The sequence below is a fragment of the Coniophora puteana genome, assembly GCF_000271625.1.
Source record: "Coniophora puteana RWD-64-598 SS2 unplaced genomic scaffold CONPUscaffold_17, whole genome shotgun sequence".
In the NCBI taxonomy this organism is placed as follows: domain Eukaryota; kingdom Fungi; phylum Basidiomycota; class Agaricomycetes; order Boletales; family Coniophoraceae; genus Coniophora; species Coniophora puteana.
In genome coordinates this window covers 203,264-223,867 of record NW_006913069.1, presented here as the reverse complement: position 1 = coordinate 223,867, position 20,604 = coordinate 203,264, and the positions used below count along the sequence as shown (strand labels likewise).

At 53.7% G+C, this 20,604-nt stretch overlaps 7 protein-coding genes across 7 annotated transcripts; 2 read left to right on the top strand and 5 right to left on the bottom strand.

Moving 5' to 3' along the window:
* Positions 1-105: 105 nt before the first annotated feature.
* On the bottom strand, positions 106-5,157 carry CONPUDRAFT_159263 (uncharacterized protein; the record flags this gene model as incomplete). Its single annotated transcript, XM_007776368.1, has 17 exons — positions 106-323; positions 381-427; positions 499-643; positions 713-727; positions 785-1,607; positions 1,670-2,106; positions 2,167-3,007; positions 3,067-3,211; positions 3,262-3,431; positions 3,479-3,823; positions 4,126-4,269; positions 4,329-4,405; positions 4,459-4,591; positions 4,648-4,763; positions 4,823-4,876; positions 4,929-4,979; positions 5,040-5,157. 17 exons carry the CDS (start codon positions 5,155-5,157, stop codon positions 106-108), a joined length of 3,879 nt encoding a protein of 1,292 aa, XP_007774558.1.
* A 300-nt stretch (positions 5,158-5,457) lies between these two features.
* On the bottom strand, positions 5,458-6,718 carry CONPUDRAFT_132069 (alpha beta-hydrolase; the record flags this gene model as incomplete). Its single annotated transcript, XM_007776367.1, has 2 exons — positions 5,458-6,484; positions 6,537-6,718. The coding sequence occupies 2 exons, from the start codon at positions 6,716-6,718 to the stop codon at positions 5,458-5,460; spliced, it is 1,209 nt and encodes a 402-aa protein (XP_007774557.1).
* Positions 6,719-7,616: 898 nt separating this feature from the next.
* CONPUDRAFT_169546 (uncharacterized protein) lies at positions 7,617-9,639 on the bottom strand. The gene is made up of 7 exons (XM_007776366.1): positions 9,435-9,639; positions 9,328-9,379; positions 9,156-9,272; positions 8,469-9,084; positions 8,259-8,405; positions 8,035-8,192; positions 7,617-7,977 (listed from the first exon to the last, which is right to left on the bottom strand). The coding sequence occupies exons 1-7, from the start codon at positions 9,551-9,553 to the stop codon at positions 7,879-7,881; spliced, it is 1,308 nt and encodes a 435-aa protein (XP_007774556.1). The 5' UTR covers positions 9,554-9,639; the 3' UTR covers positions 7,617-7,878.
* Positions 9,640-11,077: 1,438 nt separating this feature from the next.
* On the top strand, positions 11,078-14,147 carry CONPUDRAFT_85444 (glycosyltransferase family 66 protein). Its single transcript, XM_007776365.1, has 9 exons — positions 11,078-11,308; positions 11,364-11,381; positions 11,438-11,474; positions 11,534-11,733; positions 11,790-12,205; positions 12,263-12,470; positions 12,520-13,295; positions 13,359-13,644; positions 13,706-14,147. The coding sequence occupies exons 1-9, from the start codon at positions 11,151-11,153 to the stop codon at positions 13,950-13,952; spliced, it is 2,346 nt and encodes a 781-aa protein (XP_007774555.1). The 5' UTR covers positions 11,078-11,150; the 3' UTR covers positions 13,953-14,147.
* A 55-nt stretch (positions 14,148-14,202) lies between these two features.
* On the bottom strand, positions 14,203-15,426 carry CONPUDRAFT_85443 (thioredoxin-like protein). Its single transcript, XM_007776364.1, has 6 exons — positions 15,221-15,426; positions 15,123-15,161; positions 14,947-15,063; positions 14,707-14,883; positions 14,410-14,623; positions 14,203-14,346 (listed from the first exon to the last, which is right to left on the bottom strand). Exons 1-6 carry the CDS (start codon positions 15,350-15,352, stop codon positions 14,252-14,254), a joined length of 774 nt encoding a protein of 257 aa, XP_007774554.1. The 5' UTR covers positions 15,353-15,426; the 3' UTR covers positions 14,203-14,251.
* Positions 15,427-15,493: 67 nt separating this feature from the next.
* CONPUDRAFT_169544 (MATE efflux family protein) lies at positions 15,494-17,764 on the bottom strand (the record flags this gene model as incomplete). Its single annotated transcript, XM_007776363.1, has 12 exons — positions 15,494-15,820; positions 15,873-15,986; positions 16,043-16,091; positions 16,144-16,224; positions 16,272-16,411; positions 16,464-16,490; positions 16,541-16,629; positions 16,684-16,975; positions 17,027-17,320; positions 17,369-17,488; positions 17,572-17,652; positions 17,713-17,764. The coding sequence occupies 12 exons, from the start codon at positions 17,762-17,764 to the stop codon at positions 15,624-15,626; spliced, it is 1,536 nt and encodes a 511-aa protein (XP_007774553.1). The 3' UTR covers positions 15,494-15,623.
* Positions 17,765-18,224: 460 nt separating this feature from the next.
* On the top strand, positions 18,225-19,869 carry CONPUDRAFT_93465 (agmatinase; the record flags this gene model as incomplete). Its single annotated transcript, XM_007776362.1, has 8 exons — positions 18,225-18,354; positions 18,402-18,520; positions 18,571-19,098; positions 19,221-19,320; positions 19,382-19,449; positions 19,504-19,558; positions 19,618-19,748; positions 19,807-19,869. 8 exons carry the CDS (start codon positions 18,225-18,227, stop codon positions 19,867-19,869), a joined length of 1,194 nt encoding a protein of 397 aa, XP_007774552.1.
* Positions 19,870-20,604: the final 735 nt, after the last annotated feature.

The following is a 20,604-nucleotide window of genomic DNA, read 5'->3' as shown; positions in this document are numbered from 1 at the left end:
TTGAATACCTCGAGATATAATGGATACAATAAACAAGATAAAGCATGGATTACTTGCATCGCAAAAGGAAAGGATGGCATAATTGTGTATCTCCCCAGCCTAAGCTCAAGCCTCCGGCGCCGCTCCGCTCGACACTTCCTCGCTTTCCTTCGCATCATTTCCCATAGTTGCGATCGCACGCCTCAAGAAAGGAACAAGGTCAGCTTGAGGCATAGCTATCAGGGCTTGCACTGACTTGTAGGCGTCCCGACATTCCTTCAGCACCGCCGGCGACTTCCAACGCTGCCGCTGAGACCTCTTCTCGATCATGTCCTCATCAAGTTCTGCGCACACCAAGGTTAACTGTGAGGTGACGACGGCGCAGAAGAGGGGTAGCGCACCTTTGTCTTCGCCAAGCAAAAGGAGACGGTCGAGTTCGAGCCATTGCCTATGGGAGCAAACAAGAGTTAGCTGTCATCGAGCGGAGCCAACTAGACTTCGAGACGATAGAGCACACACCAATGACCACCCCTGTCAAAGAAGCGCAGCAGGTGCAGGCGGCCGGGCATAGTCCTCTTGGTTTTGCTTTCCTCGTCTTTGACCCGCTGCGGGATACTGGGGTCCGCTGTGTTATAGATGACCGCTGGCCACCATGGGTAGGTATCTGTTGCCGAAAAAGTGTTAAGTTTGCCAGGATCTATTTCAACGCAAATTCCAGAAACCCTATGCGCACCTGCTTTAGCCCAAACTATAGACAAAGCAATTAGTTAGTCCAAGCCTCCACAGAAAAATACCGACAGCTTACCAATGGTCCCTGACTCGAGCCCTTCGCCCTCATGCAGAGTTATCACAGCGGGGCCGTCCTTGACGACGCTCTCGTGTTGAGGTTTCGGCCCGGGCTTGTTCTTCGGACCTGTTTGAGCCTTCGCTTTGGGTTTTGGACCAGGTTTGCCCTTTGCCTTCGGGGTCGATACCGCGTTCGACCGAGTCGCCCTAGCAGGCGTGGAAATCTTTTTACCTCTGCCACGTCGAGTCGATGACTCGGCGGGGGCCTCCTCGCTCTCCAGCTCGCTGAGATCGCTGAGGTCCGACGCATGCTCCTTTGCATCGTCCTCGGCATCATCCTCTGCGCCACCCTCTACGTCATCCTCTGCACCATCCTCTGCACCATCTTCTGCACCATCTTCTGCACCATCCTTTGCATCGCCGTCTATGTCGCCCTCTGCATCGCCTCCCACGATATCCTTCACGCTCTCCTCCACTTCGTCCGCCTTCGATTTCTTTGGTCTACCACGGCGTCCTGGCTTCCCTGGCTTCTCTAGCTTCTCCGGAACCTCAACCGGGGTCGGCGCTGGCTTCTTCTTGTAACCTTTGCGGCGAGACGCAGGGGTATCGTACGTCTGAATGATCACCTGGTTATCCTCGATAAAGATCATCGCATCCGGGAACTTCTGCTTTGCCAGCTTTAACTGCTCCTCAAGCTCCTCTGGGCTCAGGACCTCGTCGGAGGATTCTTCGGCCGCGTCTGGTTCTGGTTCGCCTACTGCGTCGTCCAGCTTGTCTGCAATTTCAACATCAACGTCCATCGCTTGCTCTGGTTCCGCTGCGGCATCCGAAGATTGACTTGACTAAATCATGCCCGTCAAATTAGTTTTTTCGATCCTCCAATATTTTTGGCAAAAGGACCCACCAGCTTTTCCACTGCCGCGTCGCCGTCCTTATCTGTCTGCTCAGCGTCGACAGCCGCGTCAGCCGGTTTCTCTGGTTCTTCCTTGACGGCCGCTGGCTCGATTCCAGCGTCGACGTCCATCGGTTGCTCGACGGCACTGGCCTCTGGCTGCCCCAAGTCAACTTCGGCGTCTGCATGTTGCTGGTCTTGGCTGGGTTCGTCATCCGCAGGTTGAGCTGGCGCGGGCTGGGCATCCGCCGATTCCTCCGGTTTCGTCTCCACAGCCATTAAATGCTCTCGCGCAACTGGTTCCACCGGGGTCTCGGAAGACGCAACGACAGGCGCAGCAGCGCTCGCCTCGCGGGTACTAGTGCCGTCAGGCTGATCACTCGACTGCTGCAGCGTATGGTTATCTGACGCATGCGTGCTAAACGCCGACAAGTTTGAGACGCCGCGGGCTGCGAACAATGGCCATATAAATTCATTGACACTATAAGGTCACAGGGAAGTACACTCACAGACTCGCATCCTCTTCTTCGGTGGTGGCCCGGGCAGCCGTTCCTGCCGCCCGCCGCGCTTTTGCCCACTTGGGAGAATCCAACCCTGCTCAAACATCCTGAACGTATCGTGGTTCGAGACATCCTCAACGATCATCGGCTCCCTGTGCTTGAATCCCGGTGTACCACGCTTGCCCCTGGATGTCGGGGCCTCGCTCTCAGTCTCAGGAGTAGCAGGGATGGCGTCCGAAGCAGTGTCAGGAGCCTTTCCGCGACGTCCGCGACCTTTCGTGATGGGAGTCGCCTGCGCCTCCGGTTCGGGCGCAGGGGAGGACGTCTCTGCAGCAGCAGCCGAAGTTTCAGCCTTAGCTTCACCCTCGGCGGCTTGTCCTCCATTGACGCGATCGGCATCCGCAGCCTTGACAGAGATTGCCGCTGCCAGCTCCTCGGCCTCTTCATTCGCTCTGGCGCGGTCAGCCGCGCTCTTTCTACCACGCTTGAGCACTTTCGGAGCGGGGGCAGGTGGAGGTGGCGGCGGCGGCGGAGGCTTGAGTTCACCGATGGCAAAGTTGAAGATATAGGACAAGGGGTCGTCCGAGCCATCGAGGAGAAGCGGAGTGTCGTCCTTGACGGAGTTAACATTCGCCAGCATTTCAATAATTTCCAGAGGGGGTTCCAAGTCTCCAAGAGTTTCCGACATGAGTTCCGAATTAAACAATTGCAGAGGATGTTTATGGGTGAGATTGTCAAGCTCGGAGAGGATGGGCTGACTGTAGGCTTGTATCCGTTGGGCTGCTTTATAAAACGGACTGCCTGGCTGATTGTATGATGTAGCGTTTGTCAGAACCAGCTGGACGTCATCCTATTTATCATACCCCTTGGTCAATAATTATCCTCGAGAAAATGTGGTACAATCTTCACCTTGAAATTCTGGAGGTCCCAATACTCATGACGATCAAGCTTAGCGCTAATATCGTCCCAGCTCATTGGCTTCTTGATGACCTCGTGATAATCTGGGACTTCGGTGGATGATACAGGGTGCTTGAACAAATCTTGTCGATCATAACTATTCCAAAGATCAGAATAACATCAAAGGAGAAATAATTCTCAACGTACGCTAATATACGTTCGAAAGCGTACCGAAGAGGTGCTTCATGCGCCAGCAACGCGACCTCAACGACCTTCTGAATGCTGTCCGTCTGTATACGTTTGCGGCTCTCGCGTTTCCGCGTGAGCTCCGCGAGCTGTTGCACCCGCTCCAGGTCGGTCTTTAGTCGCTTGAGTAACTGGGAACCGTTAGCAAATAATTTTAGACAGCGATGAATTTACTCACGTCGAGCTTCATGGTCTTTTCCTCCTCGCTCAACGTCCGTCCTGCACCTGCCGCAGTCCAAGGCTCAAGATGTAACCTTTTGAGCAGGGGCGCGCCCCGACGGGCCTCGCGCTTGAGACTCCAATATTTGCAGACAAGCCACAAGAACTCTTGTTTCTTGCGCACGATAATCTTGGCGATGTAATTGTTGATACGTTCCACGATGAGCGCAGGGACTAGAGGAGGGCCCGAGTTATATGCCTTAGCATACGCCCGCGCGGACTTGGAGAGCTTCACGCCGACGACGCTGTTGGACGATACGCTGGAACTAGCTAACGCAGCCTCGCGAATTTCCGCTTGCTCTTTCTGTATAGTCTCGAAGATAAGTGTATGAACGATGGCCATGGAATAATTACACACCGGAAGATGCTTCTCACAATAACAGGCCAAAACACTAGGTTCAGGCCCAGCGGTCTTCATCGGTAGCAACAGTTTTTCTCTCCGCGCACACGTCGTATGAAACGCCAGGACACATGAACTTTTGTTGCATTGGATACATGCGCCTTCCTTGACGCCGCACACCGCGCATTTCTTGAGAGGTTTTAGTTAGGACAACTCTGATTATATTACGCAGGAGTACTCACTAGTTTCCAACGTTGCTTGTTTACCGACTCCATGCCCATGATGGGCTCCATGAAGACTTCGTTCGCAACTCGCGTTTCGGGAAGCCAGATCGCGCAGAGGAGGTGGGCCCATTCGCCTGTCGTAGTTTGCTTGAACGCGCCGCCTTCGTTCGGACAAAAGATGCACGACTGGTTGAAGGGCACATAAAAACGAGGCTGGCGGGGGGAGAGGAGACTAAGCGACGTACCACAGGATTTTCAGGGGAAACGGTGCATTTACGGCAAAGCCATTGGCCTTCAGGGATATAGGGTACTCCATAACATTCTGCGTGCACATTTCATATAAAAACAGCGTAAGATGGATAGTAAATAAATTACCTTGGTGGACGGCAAGGTTGCAGCCGTCACAGAAAACGATAGCATTGCTGTTCTCCCCCTCAGAATCGTCGCAGATAGCGCAGGTAGAGTCTTCGGAGGGCATAGCGTAGTCTGGCTTCGGTATGTTCTTGGTCTATGCGGAGCAACATGAGCACAAAACGAAAGGAGGCTGGTTGCATGCGCGCGCACCAAGTCGAACCATTCCTTCTCCAACCGGTCCATGACGACTTCGAACGTCTCGTACGATATGGGGTTTAGTTGCTCCTTCTTCCGTTCAGCGTTGAGAGCGTCGAGCCACTCCTGATCTGATGTAGCGTGAGTCGGGGTTGAGTCAAAGCCATGATCAGTTGTATATCACACACACCTTGCTCGTCCATGTCATACTCGACCTGGATGGCCGAGTCCTTCTCCAATGGTTCTGATGCGCATGAGAAGACAGGCCTACAGAGATCACTACGTATGATGCTCACCAATGTACCGAATGTAATGATCCGGTTTCTGGAACTCAGAGAAATCATTGTCTGTTCCGAGAGCCGTGGGTCAGGAGTCCGTCTGGGAGTACAAACTTGGGAAAGACGCACAGCCATAGGATCTCGCCTGGTGGTCATGAACGCCGGCAGGTTGAGAGGAGCTTTCGTCGTCAATTGTTGTGAATGAGACTTTGGGTAGTGGTGCAGGGGAGCCCGTCTTGTGGGTCATTTTGGCGTCTCCTCGAGAGGAGCACTCGCGACGAGGAGAAACGAAACAGGCGCCCGTCGGGCCAATTGGCGATAAGCGAGAACGCGCCACACGTGACTCCACATTAAAGAGACCGACGCGTCCCACGTTTCCCCTTGACTTCAAGAGCGCGACTTGGATTTGGACCGTGTTCACGAATTTACTTTACGAACTTCGATTAATCCAGCTGCGATGAATTCATGATCCTTTTTGCCGCAGGTCTATCTATACATGAAACAAGACCTTTAGAGGAAGTAAGAGCCGAGGCAACTTGAAGAACTTTCACCCAAGCCACGCTGCAATCTTGCGGTACGTGTCCGTCCTCTCAGGCTCGAACCACCCAAAGTTCAAATACGTGTGTATCCCCTCAGGCGCCTCAAGATACTTCACCTGCCCCGGCCCGTCGCCCTCGCCCATATCTGCAATCATCCGATCCTTCAGTGTCCTGATCTGATCCACGAATATCTCAACCCCTCCAGCGTTGATGAACGTCCTCGGGAAGCCCGCGAATGAGGTCTGTGCATGCTTAGAAGCGGGCGACACCCACTCGTTGGTCTGCAAGAACTCTTTACCGAAGGGCCCTGCGAACGCCGTCTTGGCGTAGGCTATCTGCCCTGGGAGCGCACCGAGGGGGTCGTATTTCTTGAGCCTCTTCATCGAGGTGTTGGGGCCTTCATGCGAGTCACCCAGGTCCGCCCACGGTGAGACTAGGATGAGTGCCGACGGTGGCGGGGGAACGTTGTTTCCCTCGACGGTCTGCTGCTCGACAAGGTAGCGCGTGAGAGCGACCGCGAGGTTCCCTCCAGCGGAATCGCCGACAAAAACAATGTCGGATGGCTGTACACCAACGGTGTTGATGAGGTAGTTGTATCCCGCGAGCGCGTCCATCAAGGCCGCCGGGAAGGGGTTGGTAGCGGAGTGTGGAGGACCGGTCGACAGCCTATACTCGATGGAAAAGGCACGTCTGAAGGACTTGTAGTTTTCCAGGAAACCCCTGCACAGCGCTGCAACGGGGCTGTCCTGGTGTGCAGAGAGCGCCACGTAGCATCCAGCATGCATGCGATACAGAATCTTCTCCCCTGGCTGCAGCGCCTCGCCAACGGCCGGATTGAGACCGATCTTGTCCATCCAGTAGCCTGGAATGCGTTCCGGGCGCACCTTGGCGACTTCCGCCCACTGCGCGATGTACCCATGGATCTGGTCGGGGACAGGGTCGACCCAGACGCCTTTGACCTTTGGTCCTATCTTGCGTTGTTCTTGCAAATCAAGAAATGTATGCTGGAGAGGTTTTTTGGGAGACGGTCCGAGCCTGCAAGATCGTGTTCATTGCTCGCTATTACGAAAGAGTGATAAAAGCTCACTTGTCTCCGACGACTAATGAGTGGCGAAGCATCAGGACTTTGAGGTTTCGGTTCCAGTCCCACTGCGGTCGGGGACGCCAGAATGTGACCAGCGACCGAATGAGCCAGGTAGGTGCTCTGACGAACCTGGTGCTAAGCTGATCATAGGTGACGTATGCCCCGCGAGCGGGCTGTTGCTGCATTTCACGCATGGGTGGTAGGAATGTCAAGAACAAGAGAGGGTGCAGGTGAAATTATAACTTCGTCGCAGATGTATTAGCCATCCATGGGAAGTCAGCTACCCGGTCGCACGAAGACGAGAATCCAGAGCTATAAGAGTCGAGTCCCCGGCACAGAAGACGTGAGCTGTGGCACACGGACGACAGAACCGCGAGAACTGCCAGGTAAACATGCGCCTATCGGAGCCGCTGCATTAGCTTAATCCCAACGCTTTATGGTAAAAGTCGACGAGGGAACAACTATCAGCTGGAGAGATTTGAAGACTTTGCATTTGTTCTAAAGAAAAGGTTAAAGACGTTGTTCTTCCGTCAGAAGTTCGGACTGTAGTTATTCGAGTAGCTGGTTTCATCGATCACTGTTATCGTCGTCCGATTGCCTTCGCAGTGGCGGCATTATTATTATGGCCAGCGTTCCGTCGTCCCAGGTGGTGAAAAGGCTAAGGAGGTCGCTCGAGAAATTGGGTTTGTGTGAGAAGAGACGATGTGAGAGTTCCCAGAAACGTGAGCCCTGCTTCGGCGGCCACTTCATACTCCGTTCGGTAGCGCCCGGCTGCCGGCTACCGAGCGCCTCTTGCTCCTCATATTTCACCAGCACGATCAAGATTCATGCCTCCCAGTTGAGATGTGCAAGCCACGTCCAAGTCTATTCTTATCAGCCGTTTACCGGCAAATTGCAGGGGTTATCGCCAACCACAAGGGACGATAGCGCACGACATGAATCTTTGTCCGTGTTCATAACGGGCATGTTATTCGTCGTAAAAACCTAGGCGATACAAATACATGGTGTAAGAACTACCATTTGGTCATAACTTTCGTGTCATATTTTAGGCCTCCTGGACCAGATACCGACATCCAACGCTATACATAATCACCATCGCTCCTCGTCATTTCGAGGCACCTTTTGACTCCTCTTCTCGTGTGTTCCACGTCCTGCGTTGCGTCGCGCAACACCGACGACCCCTTCCTCTACGCGGCGTCCTCTCTCTCTCTTGCCTCTGGCGTGTGTGCGTCAGCAGACTCAGTCTGCGGTCTGACACGTCCTCAGCCATAGATAGCGGCCCGCGTTCGCGACTCCGTCTCCGCGCTCGGAGAACTGGCCTCTAGCACTACACCGAAGACGCAGTTCACGCCGCCGCCTCCCTGGACTTCTCGGCACTGAGATGCTTGTTCGCAATCAAGCTCTCCGCGAAGCCCTTGAAGTCGGCTTTTCCGGCTCTTCCGGGCTGGCGTCATTCGTCAGTTAGCTTCTGGCAGACGAGGCGGAGCAGGGAGCAGCGCACCTTCATGGCGTAGATAACAACGTCCTCTTTCCCCTCAGCCCCGACTGTCTCCTTCAGAATCACGCGCAGCGTGTTCTCCTTCGCGTCGTACAGACAGCGCACGGTTGGCCGCAGCCCAGTGTTGAGCGAGACCTGGCCGAGCGGGTCGCGGCGGAACACTGGATAAATACATGTCGTCACGCTCAGCAAAGGCATTTTGGTATTCGAGGAGGGAGTCTACTCACAAAGACGATCCTTGGCGGACTCAGTGTGCGAGAGGACCTTGATGTGCCCAAAGATGCCGTCGCTGAACTCGCGCGCGCCGCGCTTGACGAAGAGCTTGACGCCTTTGAGCTCGGAGAGGACGGTTTCGTCCTCTTCGCCTGTGGCAGCTAGAAAGTTCCTCATGCGTTAGTGAAGATATTCTTGCATCAAGGGGTAAAAGATAGTCTTACGAGGCTTCTCTAATGCGACCATGCTAGCCTGGACGCGCTCATCCTCGATCGCGTTGGTTTTCTTCACACTCTTCCCTCTCGAGAACGCGGACCCGAAAGTGTCGTTGGGAGAGGCGATGGCTGAGCTCGCGAAGACGTTGGCGCTCTGCTTCCAGGCGGGCGCGGAGATTGGCGAGGCAGAGCCGAGCATAAAGGGCGAGGAGGCGCTAGCGAAAGCTGCGAAGGCCTTTGGGGTCTGTTTGGCAGGGGTAAACGGAGCGGGAGGCGTAACCGGTCTCTCAACCACAGCGGGGGCAGAGGCGGGGGCAGGCTCCGAAATAGCAGGGGACTCTTCAACGATCGGCTCTGCGGCAGGCTGAGGAGCGTTATCCGCGGGAACGCTGGTCTCTCTCTGGGCAGCTGCGATCGCTTCCTGGACAACTTCAGGGCTAGGAGCCCTAGGTGCGACAGCCACGATGACTGGAGTCGCTGGAGAGAAGGGAGCCTCGACGGCTGCTGTCTCCTCCATGGCCACAGGTTCGATGATATCGACGACCACGTTGTCCACTTCAACGTTTTGGGGCTCTGGAGTGAACCTCTTCTCTTCGGAAAGCTCATAGATCACCTGGTATACTTTCTGCATATCACAATTCGGGCGTCAGATAAGGCGGTCACACGAGAAGGCGCGTGATGGGGCATAGGACGGACCTCGTTGTCATCATACCCTTCCCTTTCCGTGGGGGGAGTCTTGTTGCGTTTCTGGGGACGCTCAGTATCCGACTCTGCATCGTCCTCCAGCTTCCTCTTGAGCGTCGGAGACGGGTTCTACACCACTATCTTAGCATTCTCCCTAACGCGATCACACGGCGACGCCGCTCACCTCGGGTGTTGTGCCACTCGCCCCAGGCGATCCGGACATGCCCACGTCCATACTGAGCGTTGCTGAGATTCTGGTTGGGTAGTACCGGGAGCCGGGCGCGAACTCACGATTGATGTCTTGCGCTTGCACTGCGGGAGTACACGGACATGTTGCGCACGCACGCATATCCCAGCGTCGCAGCGAACGTCGCGATACCTGCAAACGCGAACTCGGTGATCGGCAGCATTTGGTCCTATGGGTTCAGGGTATAGCTATGTAGCGGGGTATAGCTCTAGTTAGATTATAGATGACTGGAATAGGCCTTCGAGTGCGGCTAAGAGATAGAGATGCAACGAAAGTGCTTCAAGCAGCGATGGTGTAGCCTCGGTAGCGGGTAAAAGATGAAGGGTCTAAGGAGACATCGTATATTTGCGGGGACGCCTTATAAGGCCCCGATACTAGGTTCCGCGTTGCATATTGCCCGCGCCTGCCTCGAGGCGTACACGATGGTATTAGCCCGTGATGCACGTGTTGTCCCAAATGGGATGGCCGTGTCCGTTAGCGTTCGCTGAGGAGCAACGGAGGGGAGCCCGCGAAATTCGTCGAGGGAGAGCTGATCAGGATGAGATTTTATCGTGAACACAGGTAGAGTTGGGGTTGTTGGGACGAGGAGGCGCTGAGAGAAAGGCGGGGGTTGTAGATCCATCAGGGGCTAATCTGTCACTTCATGGCAAAAATGCTTCCGCACTGCGCGAGTCTGTGCCTCGTCTAAGACAGTCTAAGACCCGTAATCGGCGTAGATCAGCTGGATGCCTAAGGTCCGAGCAGTTGCTGGGCGTAGCGCTTTCATTATGCGGGACCGCCCCGGTAGGTTCGCGGTGTAGTGGCCTGAGCATTGTAGGATACAGAAGCTGGTGATACACAGACGTAGTGGAATGGAATGAGTTAATGCCAGTTGCACACCTCCAATGCCCAGTGACGAGTTAGAAGCACGCAAAGCTGGAACTTTAACCAAACAAAGACGGAGTGGACTCTAATGAGCAGCAGCCGTTAGTTGGTCCTTCAAAGTGTTGACGTTACTTCGCGTGCTCATGACAGCAGGCGGTAGCTTTTGATGTACCGATATGCCCGAATGCGCGATGAGTCGGAAAGTCGCCTCGGCGTCCGATGTCAGCTGGATGTTACCCTATTCCACTGTAGAAGATAGAAAACCGGTGTGAAGTTGAAGGAGTAAATATGGTGATGATCGACTGTGAATGGGAGGAATCACATTGTGGAAACTCTACTGCACCCTGGTTCCTCCTGGTCTCCATCCCTTATATGCATGTTATTGGGAGAGAATTTGATAGGACGAAAGAGCATTTGTCATATACAAGGTTTTGAGAAGAGCCTTGGTATCGAGGGCCTCGTATACCACATACATGGTGAATTAACACCACAAGGCCTAACAAACGGGGAGCGAAGTTGAACAAGCAGAAGGGTGCGATGCCTCGCTTCGAAGAAGGACGTGAGGGGGGGTGACGGACAATACATTATTCAGTATGAGATGGACTATCTCATTGCTTCGTCTGAGAAGTTGAAACGAATTTCAGCCAACCGAGCGATCGCGATGACGAGGAATGGGATGCGAAGGGAGGTCAAGGGAAGACAGGGGCTAAATGACCTTACCGGTATTATGGGCGGGGTCAATTGGGCCAAAAATAGAGTGTAACACGTCGACGTTCCAGTGACCAAACGCTTTCACTCCAAGTTACGCTAACCTCACCGACGACCCAGACGACCTCCACGTCCGACCTCTGGGCCACAAAATACGCTAGTGTAGCGATTCCGACCCTCCAGAGGCCATGTCGACGGCCTATCCTCTCCCTTCTAACCTCTCGAAAGAGACGGTCGCCAATACCGCGTCCTTGCTGCGCATCATAGCTCTCGGCCTCATATCCGCTGCTGCTATTGCTTCGCGTCTCTTTGCCGTCGTCAACTTCGAGAGTATCATCCACGAATTGTGAGCAGTTTTCTCCTCTGAACTCTAGCAGCGTTACTGACGTAGCCTTTGCCAGCGACCCATGGTTTAACTAGTGAGTAGAGCGAGTTTTGACACGTTAGCGCTGGCATATTGAATGCTCGAATATAGCCGTGCGACACGAGTTCTGGCGTCCAAGGGTTTCTATGTGAGTATCCTGCCAGGTTTCTTCTGTTGTTTCTTTGCGTTGCTCATGCGAGAATGTAGGAATTTTGGAATTGGTTTGACCCCACCGCCTGGTACCCTCTCGGCCGTGTCGTGGGTGGTACCATCTACCCCGGCTTGATGGCCACCAGCGGTGTCATCTACAACCTCCTCCATTTCATCAACCTCCCGGTCGACATTCGCAACATTTGCGTTCTGCTCGCACCCGGTTTTAGTGCACTCACGGCTTGGGCTACATACATGTACGCTCCTCTCAAATTCCCTTTCCTCCCCAAATACTCACAGACTGTTACCCCAGGTTCACCAAGGAATTGAAGGACGAATCCGCAGGCCTCCTCGCCGCAGCCTTCATCGGCATCGTCCCGGGCTACATCTCCCGTTCCGTCGCGGGCTCGTACGACAACGAGGCCATCGCCATCTTCCTGCTCATGTTCACCTTCTACGCTTGGATCAAGGCGCTCAAGCAAGGGAGCGCCTTCTTCGGCATGATTGCCGCCGTGTTCTACTTCTACATGGTTGCCGCCTGGGGTGGCTACGTGTTCATCACGAACATGATTCCCCTCCACGCGCTCGTGCTCCTCCTCATGGGCCGCTTCAGCAGCCGCCTCTACGTCGGTTACTCGTCGTGGTACGCTATCGGCACGCTGGCGAGTATGCAGGTGCCTTTTGTTGGCTTCCAGCCTGTGAGGACTAGCGAGCATATGGCTGCTCTGGGTGAGTTTTCAGGTGTTCCTGATTTTCGGAGAAGCGAAAACTCATAATTACTTCTAGGTGTTTTCGGTCTCTTGCAAATTGTTGCTTTCGCACAGCTCGTTCGCCAACATGTCTCCTCGAAGCAATTCCAAAACCTTCTCTTTGCCTCCGTCATTGGCGCTGGTCTCCTTGGTGCAGCCGCTATCGTTGTGCTGACCTACAAGGGTTGGATCGCTCCCTGGACTGGTCGTTTCTATTCGCTTTGGGACACTGGCTACGCCAAGAAGTAAGTACCTCTCATTTTTTCCTAGCTACTTAAATTAACTTTGACTCAGGTACATCCCTATCATTGCCTCCGTCTCCGAGCACCAGCCGACCGCCTGGCCCTCGTTCTTCATGGACCTCCACTTCCTCATTTTCCTCTTCCCCGCTGGTGTCGTCCTGTGCTTCCGTGAGCTGCGCGATGAGCACCTCTTCGTCATCATCTACGGCGTCATGGCCTCGTACTTCGCGGGTGTCATGGTCCGTCTGATGCTCACGCTCACCCCTTGTGTTTGCGTTGCCTCTGCCGTTGCCCTCTCCACCCTCATGGACACCTACCTCGACCCCACGGAACCCGAAGGCGCCGTTGAGGCTGCCGACGACAGCAAGAGCGATGCCGGGTCAACCGCCACCAACGGCACCCCATCCAAGAAAGCAAAGAAGGCCAAGGACGCTGCCGCCGCCGCCCCCTCGGGCAGCGCACTCAGCGACCTCGTTGCGGGCGTGACGTCCTCATCTACCAAGGCAAAGGATGCGCAGCGCCCCAAGGGCGTGTTCGGGTTGGACACTCGCTTCATGGTGCTCATCAACACGCTCGGGCTGTTGCTCTTCTTCGTCGTGCACTGCACGTGGGTCACCTCGAACGCGTACTCGTCGCCCTCGGTCGTCCTCGCGTCGCACAACCCCGACGGGAGCCAGAACCTCATCGATGATTTCCGTGAGGCGTACTACTGGCTGCGCCAGAACACGCCGGAGACGGCAGTCGTTGCGAGCTGGTGGGACTACGGGTACCAGATTGCGGGGATGGCGGACCGCCCGACGCTTGTGGATAACAACACGTGGAACAACAGTGCGTTTTCTTCCTCTTAATCCCTCGATTCTCGTGTGTGCTCATTATGGAAATTATCTGCAGCGCACATCGCCACCGTGGGCAAAGCCATGTCTTCGCCCGAGGAAGTTGCCTACCCGATCCTACGCAAGCACGACGTTGACTACGTGCTCATCATCTTTGGTGGCCTGATCGGCTACTCGGGCGACGATATCAACAAGTTCCTCTGGATGGTGCGCATCGCCCAGGGCGTCTGGCCCGATGAGATCCAGGAGCCCGACTACTTCACCCCGCGCGGCGAGTACAAGGTCGACGACGAGGCGTCCCCCGCCATGCGCAACAGCATGATGTACAAGATGTCCTACTACCGGTACGCTATTTTCTCCCTTAGTCATATTATCTTTAAGAAATATTAATAATTTGGGAAACAGGTTCGCAGAGCTCTTCGGCGGCCAGCAGCCCGTCGACCGCGTGCGTGGGCAGCACCTGCCCCTGCAGGGTCCGCAGATCGACTACATCGAGGAGGCGTTCACGTCCGAGAACTGGATCGTGCGCATCTACGAGGTCAAGAAGGACGACGTGCTCGGCCGCGACCACAAGCTCGCGAACGCGTTCTCGCAGGGCAAGAAGCGCAAGCGCTCCAAGCCCCTCGCGAGGCGCAGGGCCGTCGGCGCGTAAAGCTGAGCCGAAGCTTTGGAGTTGATAGATAGATGATGAAAGCGAGTATCTCTCAGCATAGTCGTAATTTTTATGTCAAGCCTCGGAAGGCGGTGGACGATAGATAGTTATATACTTACCACTGCCGAGTCAAGCTTGTGTCTGAAGCATGTAATTCCCATACCTTCTCGCATCAATGCTATCGATACATTTCCATCTCAGCCCTTCCGCGTCATGAGTGTACGCAAGCCATGCTTGCAAACGTCCATCTATTGAGTTCCGTATTCATGCTGGTGTGTATAAAGGCTGTATGGAGCCATCTACAGCTCGTCCTTAGCGCGCTCCGCCTTCTCTTCCTTTGCCTTCTCGACTATCGCCTTGAAATGCTTAGCCAGCGCCTCGTACTTCGTAGCTCCTGTTCACAAAAAAGTCTCAGCAAAACAAATTTCTGGAAGAGATATTTCCCGCAAGGGCGCACCGTCGTAAAGGGTTGGCTCCGTCGACCCAGGCTGGTAGATGACCACCTTGGTCGCCTTGTCGCTCTCCAGCCCCAGCGCCTTGGCCGTCTCGTCGTCCGCGTCCCGGTGATGCGCGACCGCGATCCGCTTGCGGTAGTTGTTGCCCAGCACGCGCCAGAGGAGCGGCGGCTTCTGGTCCTTGTTGATCAGCAGCGCGCGCGGGAGGTCGATGTTCTGGTGTGGAGTCCGAACGCGTCAGCAATGCAAGGCCACACAGAGCACGAGGCAGTGGGAAGCAGAATGAATGAAGAACGCACATCCTGGGCCCATTTGTTCACATCGTCAGTCTTCTTGATGTCCTTCACCTTGTCTGGGACCGCGCGGCCTGCCCAGCGCGTGATGGGGCCCGCGGTGCGCTCGCCCGAGTTGTAGGTCTCTGGGGGTGACTGACCGCCCCGTGGCCACGCCTTCACCGTAGGGAAACCTTGGATGCCCTACGTGGACGCGCATATAGTCAGCATTTGTTCAGCAAATGGAATGTATGTATGCCAACGTACCTGTTCGGCGCACAACCCCTTGTTCGCTTGTTCATCGCAGTCCACGGCGTACAGAGGGATCAGAGGGCTGAGCTTGTCCGCTGCCTTGCTGTATTCGGGCGCCATGCGTTGACAGTGCTGTTTGCACGGTTGGTTAGAATAGGTGTGATGCCCGGGAAGTTGGAGTGGTTGCTTACCCCGCACCATGGGGCAACGAACGCGACGACGGCAGTACGCTATGAGCACGAATCAGCCTATCAATGAGACCATCGCAAAGAAATGAGTGTTTGCTTACGTTCGCGCGCATGGCGCGCTTGAAGCCTTTCGGGTCGAGCATCTTGACCTTGGAGTCGGCTGGGAACACTGCTGCCGACGCCAGTGTCGGCAGCAGGAGCAGGAATGCGAACAATGAATGCAGGAGTTGCATTTGGACTAATCTCATGAACAAGACGTAGAGTAGCTCTCGAGTGAAACTAGGTCAAACGTTGACGGTTGTAAAGCAAGAAGTGTAAGTAAGGTGACTGTCGTGGCCACTTCACGCGACTCGGACCGCGGAAATATTAATGGGGTCAACTCCGTCAATCTCGGGGCGCCCAACACTGACGTGGCTGACACGCCCTCCATTGGCCTTCCACATACTTCTGACTCGGGTCTGACAGGTGGCTGCTGCATTGTGTCTACATATGTTATCTATATGCTCATGGTGTTTCCGAAGGGCCTTGATCTAAGGTGGGATCTCCATGGGCGAGATGCGAAGCGGGGACTTGAACATCGTGTCTCTTTGCCTCTTCCTCATTTCGCTTTATGCCCTTCTCGACTTCTAGGTTCCAGTTCGTTCCCAGCCATACCACGCCGTATTCTCCTATACCAACCGTAAACAGACCAATGACTTGGCCTGGTCGACTGTCAGGATAGCCGTTAAATTTTTGAATTATCCTCCGGCTTACCGATCCACAACCCTTGGAGTCCCAGAGGCGTCTTAAAAGCGAGAGAGATTCCGATGGGAAGCGCGATGATATAGTACGCTACAATGTTAAATAATGCACCAAGGTGCTGTCGTCCTTGGAAATGAGTGTGAATGTCAAAGAAACCTAGAAAAGCGCCAATTTCACGTTACCTTGTCCTCGAAGTATTCCACCACATGAATTGGCCAGCCCATCAGCGATCTATAAAACTATCCGTCAGTTTATCCCCGAGAAAACAGTAGATTTTGTAGACCTGGAATGAAGCAACCAAAGGCATGACCTTGCTCACTAGCCTCACTACATCCTCGTCATCACTGTAGATGTAACCAAATTGCTGGAGAACGTTAGGAGAATCGCTCAAACTGTAAAAGCTACTCTTACATTTCTGGACAGCAGCATAATAACCATCACAATGGACATGACAATAACGCTGAGCAAAGCTGCTGCATGGGCAGCACGCTTTGCACCGACAGCAGCTTTAGCGCCCAAGAGGTTTCCGATTCGGTTGGATGCGACGACGCCTGAAACATGATATTATATCGTTGTAGTAATTAAAATCTATAATTAACTCACCGAAACCGAATGGAAGTGTGCTAACAACTACACAGTTCAGTCCGTCTGTGTATAGGACGATAAGCACGCTCACTTACTTTGATCTGTCGTCATGATCACCGACTGAGCGGCAAGCGGAAGCCCTCCAAGTCTGCCTGCAGCCAAAGCAACGATCTCAAACGCAGCCCTAGCATCACAGCTCAAGTTAGTTGCTATCACACACAAGTAAAACCTAGCCTACCACTCGGTACCGACCATCAGTATACCTGGAACGGCCAGCTTCAAGAACGACCAGCAGCCCTTAGGATTAAGCGCCGCACGTAGCTGCAGACCTTCCCAGGTCCCGTTTCTCTTGTGAGCAGGCGACAACGTCGTAAATATTACCAGCAGGAAGAAAGCCATCCAGTACGTTATCGACAACGCAAGAGGACATCCTAGAAGCCCGAGAGTGGTAAAGTGGATCAGGTATATATGCAGGACTATATTAATGGGCGTCATGATAACGAGAACCCAAGTTGAGGCCCGCATTATCCCTAAGACCAGAAAGGTTAGCCGCGAGATAGATCAACAACTGAAAAGCCTACCCTGACACTGTAAGTATTTCTTCAGCGACTCGAACGCTATATAGCCAGGTGCGCCGATGATTAAAATGCGTAAAATACGCTGAACGTTCGCGCAAAGAACGGGGGGTTCTTTGATTGCCAATAACACGTCACCAATGAAAGTCCAGAGAAACCCCACAGGAATGAAGAGACACCAGAGCACGATCACACATCGCTGGAAGTGGATGGAGAGATCAGAAGCACGACTTCCTCCGGTGAATGCTTGCGACCCTAGAGTGTCAAGGGCGGAGCCGCCGCCAAGGGCAATGCACCAACCTATGAATGGTTCGTGAACCGTACGAAGGGGAACGTCTCCACACTGACCAGTAACATAGGCGAGCATGACTGAGAATGCCGCAGCTGAGAGTTCTTCCGGTCCGAGTTTTCCCGTAATCAGTACAGACGTTGTCTGTACAGAATTTTGCAGGATGTACGACAGAATCACTGCCGTCCATTGTGGCGGTCGAGAATAAGAGTTAGTAAGTATATTTGTGCAGTAGACGCGACACAGAAAAATATGCACACACCCGGGATCGAATCGACGGCCAGCGACGTCAGCAGCCTCACTCCAGACTTGCGGCTCTCTATTTCCCCATTTAGCGCGTTTTCTGTAGGAATCGAACTTAGTGACCCTGCATCGACGTTGATACCGACGCCGTCTTACTGACCTTCATGGAGGAGAGGAGTTCTCTCGTCGACGTTGTCGTGGTCAGGGGACATGCTGGAAAGGAAGGTAGGTGCGTCGCGTTCTCCCTCGGCTTCTTAACTTACTCGAACTGACAGCTTCCTCGCGGAGTTTCGGGCCATCATCCCATAAACTATTCAGGATTTTGGCACTGACGTGCTAGCACTTCCGAACACACCGCATGAAGTGTCCGATGAGGTTTCCATACGCGACACGATCTTGGAGAGATCTTGTGCCTTTTTCTCTATGGATCTTCATTGCAGTCTTGTGATAAGACGTGGACGTGCGATCCTTTTGTCAATAGTTTGTGAACTCTCTGCCTCGAGGCAATGGTCCAAAGAAACGGCATTCGATGACGTCCACATGGCTCAGCTAGGCTGTGATGTAGGGGGTCCTGTGACATTCTGTTTTCCCACTCAAATCGCATTTTAGGCGTGCTGAGGGCGACAGATTATACCTCAACTTTTCAGCGCATCGCGACTTGAGAGTTTCAGTATGTTTTTCTACCTTCCTTTGCTTTTCCTGTTACCTTTCGTGCTTGCACATGATGGCCACGACGAAGATCAGATTCCTCTTGGTTATGTTCGTTTTCCCTACCAAGCCACTTATCCCGGAGATAACGAGGGTGAGTGCTGGTTGTCCAAAGCACTATAGGGGATATTCATCCACGAGCAGTGACCGCTGATTCCGTATTTTCTGGAATTACAACCTTCGCCAAACTTCCATGGGTCCAATGTCTTGGGAGGGACAGAGACACTGCCTTCGACATTGCATTCCTTGGAGCACCTTTTGTCAGTAGCAATCCGAGCACTGTCGGTAGATTGAACTGACCGTGATTTAGGACACGGCTACATCCTACCGACCCGGCGCCCGGTTTGGACCCTCTGGAATTCGCGCTGGTTCTCGCCGCCTTAACCTCTACGGAGGTTACAACGTTCCTCTTGAAGTTAACCCCTTCATGTCTGGACTGAAGCTTGTCGACTGCGGCGACATTCCGGTGACACCCTATGACAACAAATTCGCCATCAAACAAATCGAAAATGGACATAAGCAGCTCCTCCAACGCACCGCTGCCTCGTCTCTAGGTAACGACTCCCTCACCAGCCAACCTCTTGTGCCTATCTCTCTCGACGGAGTAAACCACCCCAGGATTATCACGCTCGGTGGTGACCACACCATCGTTCTGCCTCTTTTGCGCTCCATCCACTCTGTCTACGGTCCCATTTCTGTCATACACTTCGATTCCCATCTCGATACCTGGAAGCCCTCCGTCTTTGGCGGCGCGCCTTCCGAACAGGCAGCTATCAACCACGGAACGTACTTCTACTGGGCGAGCCAGGAGGGCCTAATCAAAAACGGGAGCTCCATCGCAAGTATCATTTCCCTTGCCTTTGTCATCCGTAATTTTTTCCGGCCGCGTGGCGGAGTTTTTCGCTTGCTTCTGCTTCTGTAGTGAACGTGTTGATCCTAGTTGGTCCGCCCCCTTTCTAGCACGGCGCCATCCGCACCACGCTCTCCGGACCCGCGGACTACGTGAACGATGACGAGTCTGGCTTCCAGAGGATTGAAGCGCGTGAGATCGACACTATTGGTAGGTTTAATCTAACTGTAGCTCCCTCTGCGCTGAACATCTCCGTTGCTACCCATGACAGGAACGAGCGGCATCATCGCGAAGATTCGTGAGACCGTAGGGGACAGGCCTGTCTACTTGTCTATCGACGTGAGTGAATAGGGGCCAATTGCGCTCCAATTACTATAGCTGACAGCTCTATAGATCGATTCGATCGACCCCGCATTTGCGCCCGCCACAGGAACCCCCGAGACTGGTGGTGAGTCGCAAATTCCAAAACCTTCCTCCCAAGAAGGTAGCCCATGTTCTTATTTGCAGGCTGGTCTACACGCGAGCTTCGCACGATTTTACGTGGTCTCGATGGTCTTCATATAGTGTCTGCTGACATCGTGGAAGTCGCTCCGGCTTACGACACTAATGCAGAGCTGACGACAATGGCTGCGGCTGATGTGCGTATTTTCTAATCAGCTCGATAGGCTGTGTGCTGACGGACCGGTGTCAAATCAGGTTTTGTATGAGGTGTTGAGCGTAATGACGAAGACCCCTCTTGGAAAGGTGGTGAAGGACTAAGCGGCTCGGACCGTCGCAAGCTCACGCCCATTAACGTACCATGAACCCTTTTTTCTTCCTGTACAGCAAATAAGCTCTGTTAGACATACATTTTGCCGTTGTTCCTTTCAAACCCGTTGTCAACGCACAATCTTCTTCACGCTTGCCGAATCATCCCGCCGCTAGATTTAATTTTGCCTGAAAATGGAAGCTCGTTTTTCTACCACCACTGAGTGGATAACACCATTTGTCATTTGACATTAAGCAACCACAGCAACTTCCGCCCACAAAATTCCTAAAACCTTCTTCAGTTTTCTTGTAGTGTCCTTCGCGGCCCGCCAGCTTCATTGAAGGACATGGCCGTTTTAGGAGCTCATTCATTCCGCTTTACGTGAGCCAGCTTCCGTCGCCATGTGCAGAACCTCTCCTCGGCCACGGTCCCACATTAGAAATATAGATGGATTCCTACACGAGGTTTGATTGTGAGTCGGACTATGAAGATAGTGCGAGCATACCGTAAGAGCGACCACGAGATGATGGAGCGGCAGCCTCGAGGCTGACTTCGGTTCATCTTGAGCGGGCGCCTTTCCACGGATACATCTAAGAGGGTGTCCTGGGTGCCGCTTTTACGCACACTCAAAACGGCTGATCAGCTCACTGGTAAAGGCATTATCGTCATTGTCGTCAATGCGAAATAATTTTTGGCTTGATGTTCCAGTCTCCAACGTCCGAGAGCTCGCTCAGTTGGAAGGTGTG

Bases quoted from the DNA above. Each gene is read 5' to 3' on its own strand.
- CONPUDRAFT_169546 (XM_007776366.1), bottom strand. From the start codon at position 9,553: ATGCTGCCGATCACCGAGTTCGCGTTTGCAGGTATCGCGACGTTCGCT. The intron at 9,380-9,434 runs GTGAGTTCGCGC...AGCAACGCTCAG, and splicing joins GCAAGCGCAAGACATCAATC to TATGGACGTGGGCATGTCCG. The intron at 7,978-8,034 runs GTGCGCTGCTCC...GAATGACGCCAG, and splicing joins TTGTTATCTACGCCATGAAG to CCCGGAAGAGCCGGAAAAGC.
- CONPUDRAFT_85444 (XM_007776365.1), top strand. From the start codon at position 11,151: ATGTCGACGGCCTATCCTCTCCCTTCTAACCTCTCGAAAGAGACGGTC. The intron at 12,471-12,519 runs GTAAGTACCTCT...ACTTTGACTCAG, and splicing joins GACACTGGCTACGCCAAGAA to GTACATCCCTATCATTGCCT. The intron at 13,645-13,705 runs GTACGCTATTTT...TTTGGGAAACAG, and splicing joins TACAAGATGTCCTACTACCG to GTTCGCAGAGCTCTTCGGCG.
- CONPUDRAFT_85443 (XM_007776364.1), bottom strand. From the start codon at position 15,352: ATGCAACTCCTGCATTCATTGTTCGCATTCCTGCTCCTGCTGCCGACA. The intron at 14,624-14,706 runs GTGCGTTCTTCA...ACTCCACACCAG, and splicing joins TGAACAAATGGGCCCAGGAT to AACATCGACCTCCCGCGCGC. The intron at 14,347-14,409 runs GTGCGCCCTTGC...TTTTGTGAACAG, and splicing joins GGAGCCAACCCTTTACGACG to GAGCTACGAAGTACGAGGCG.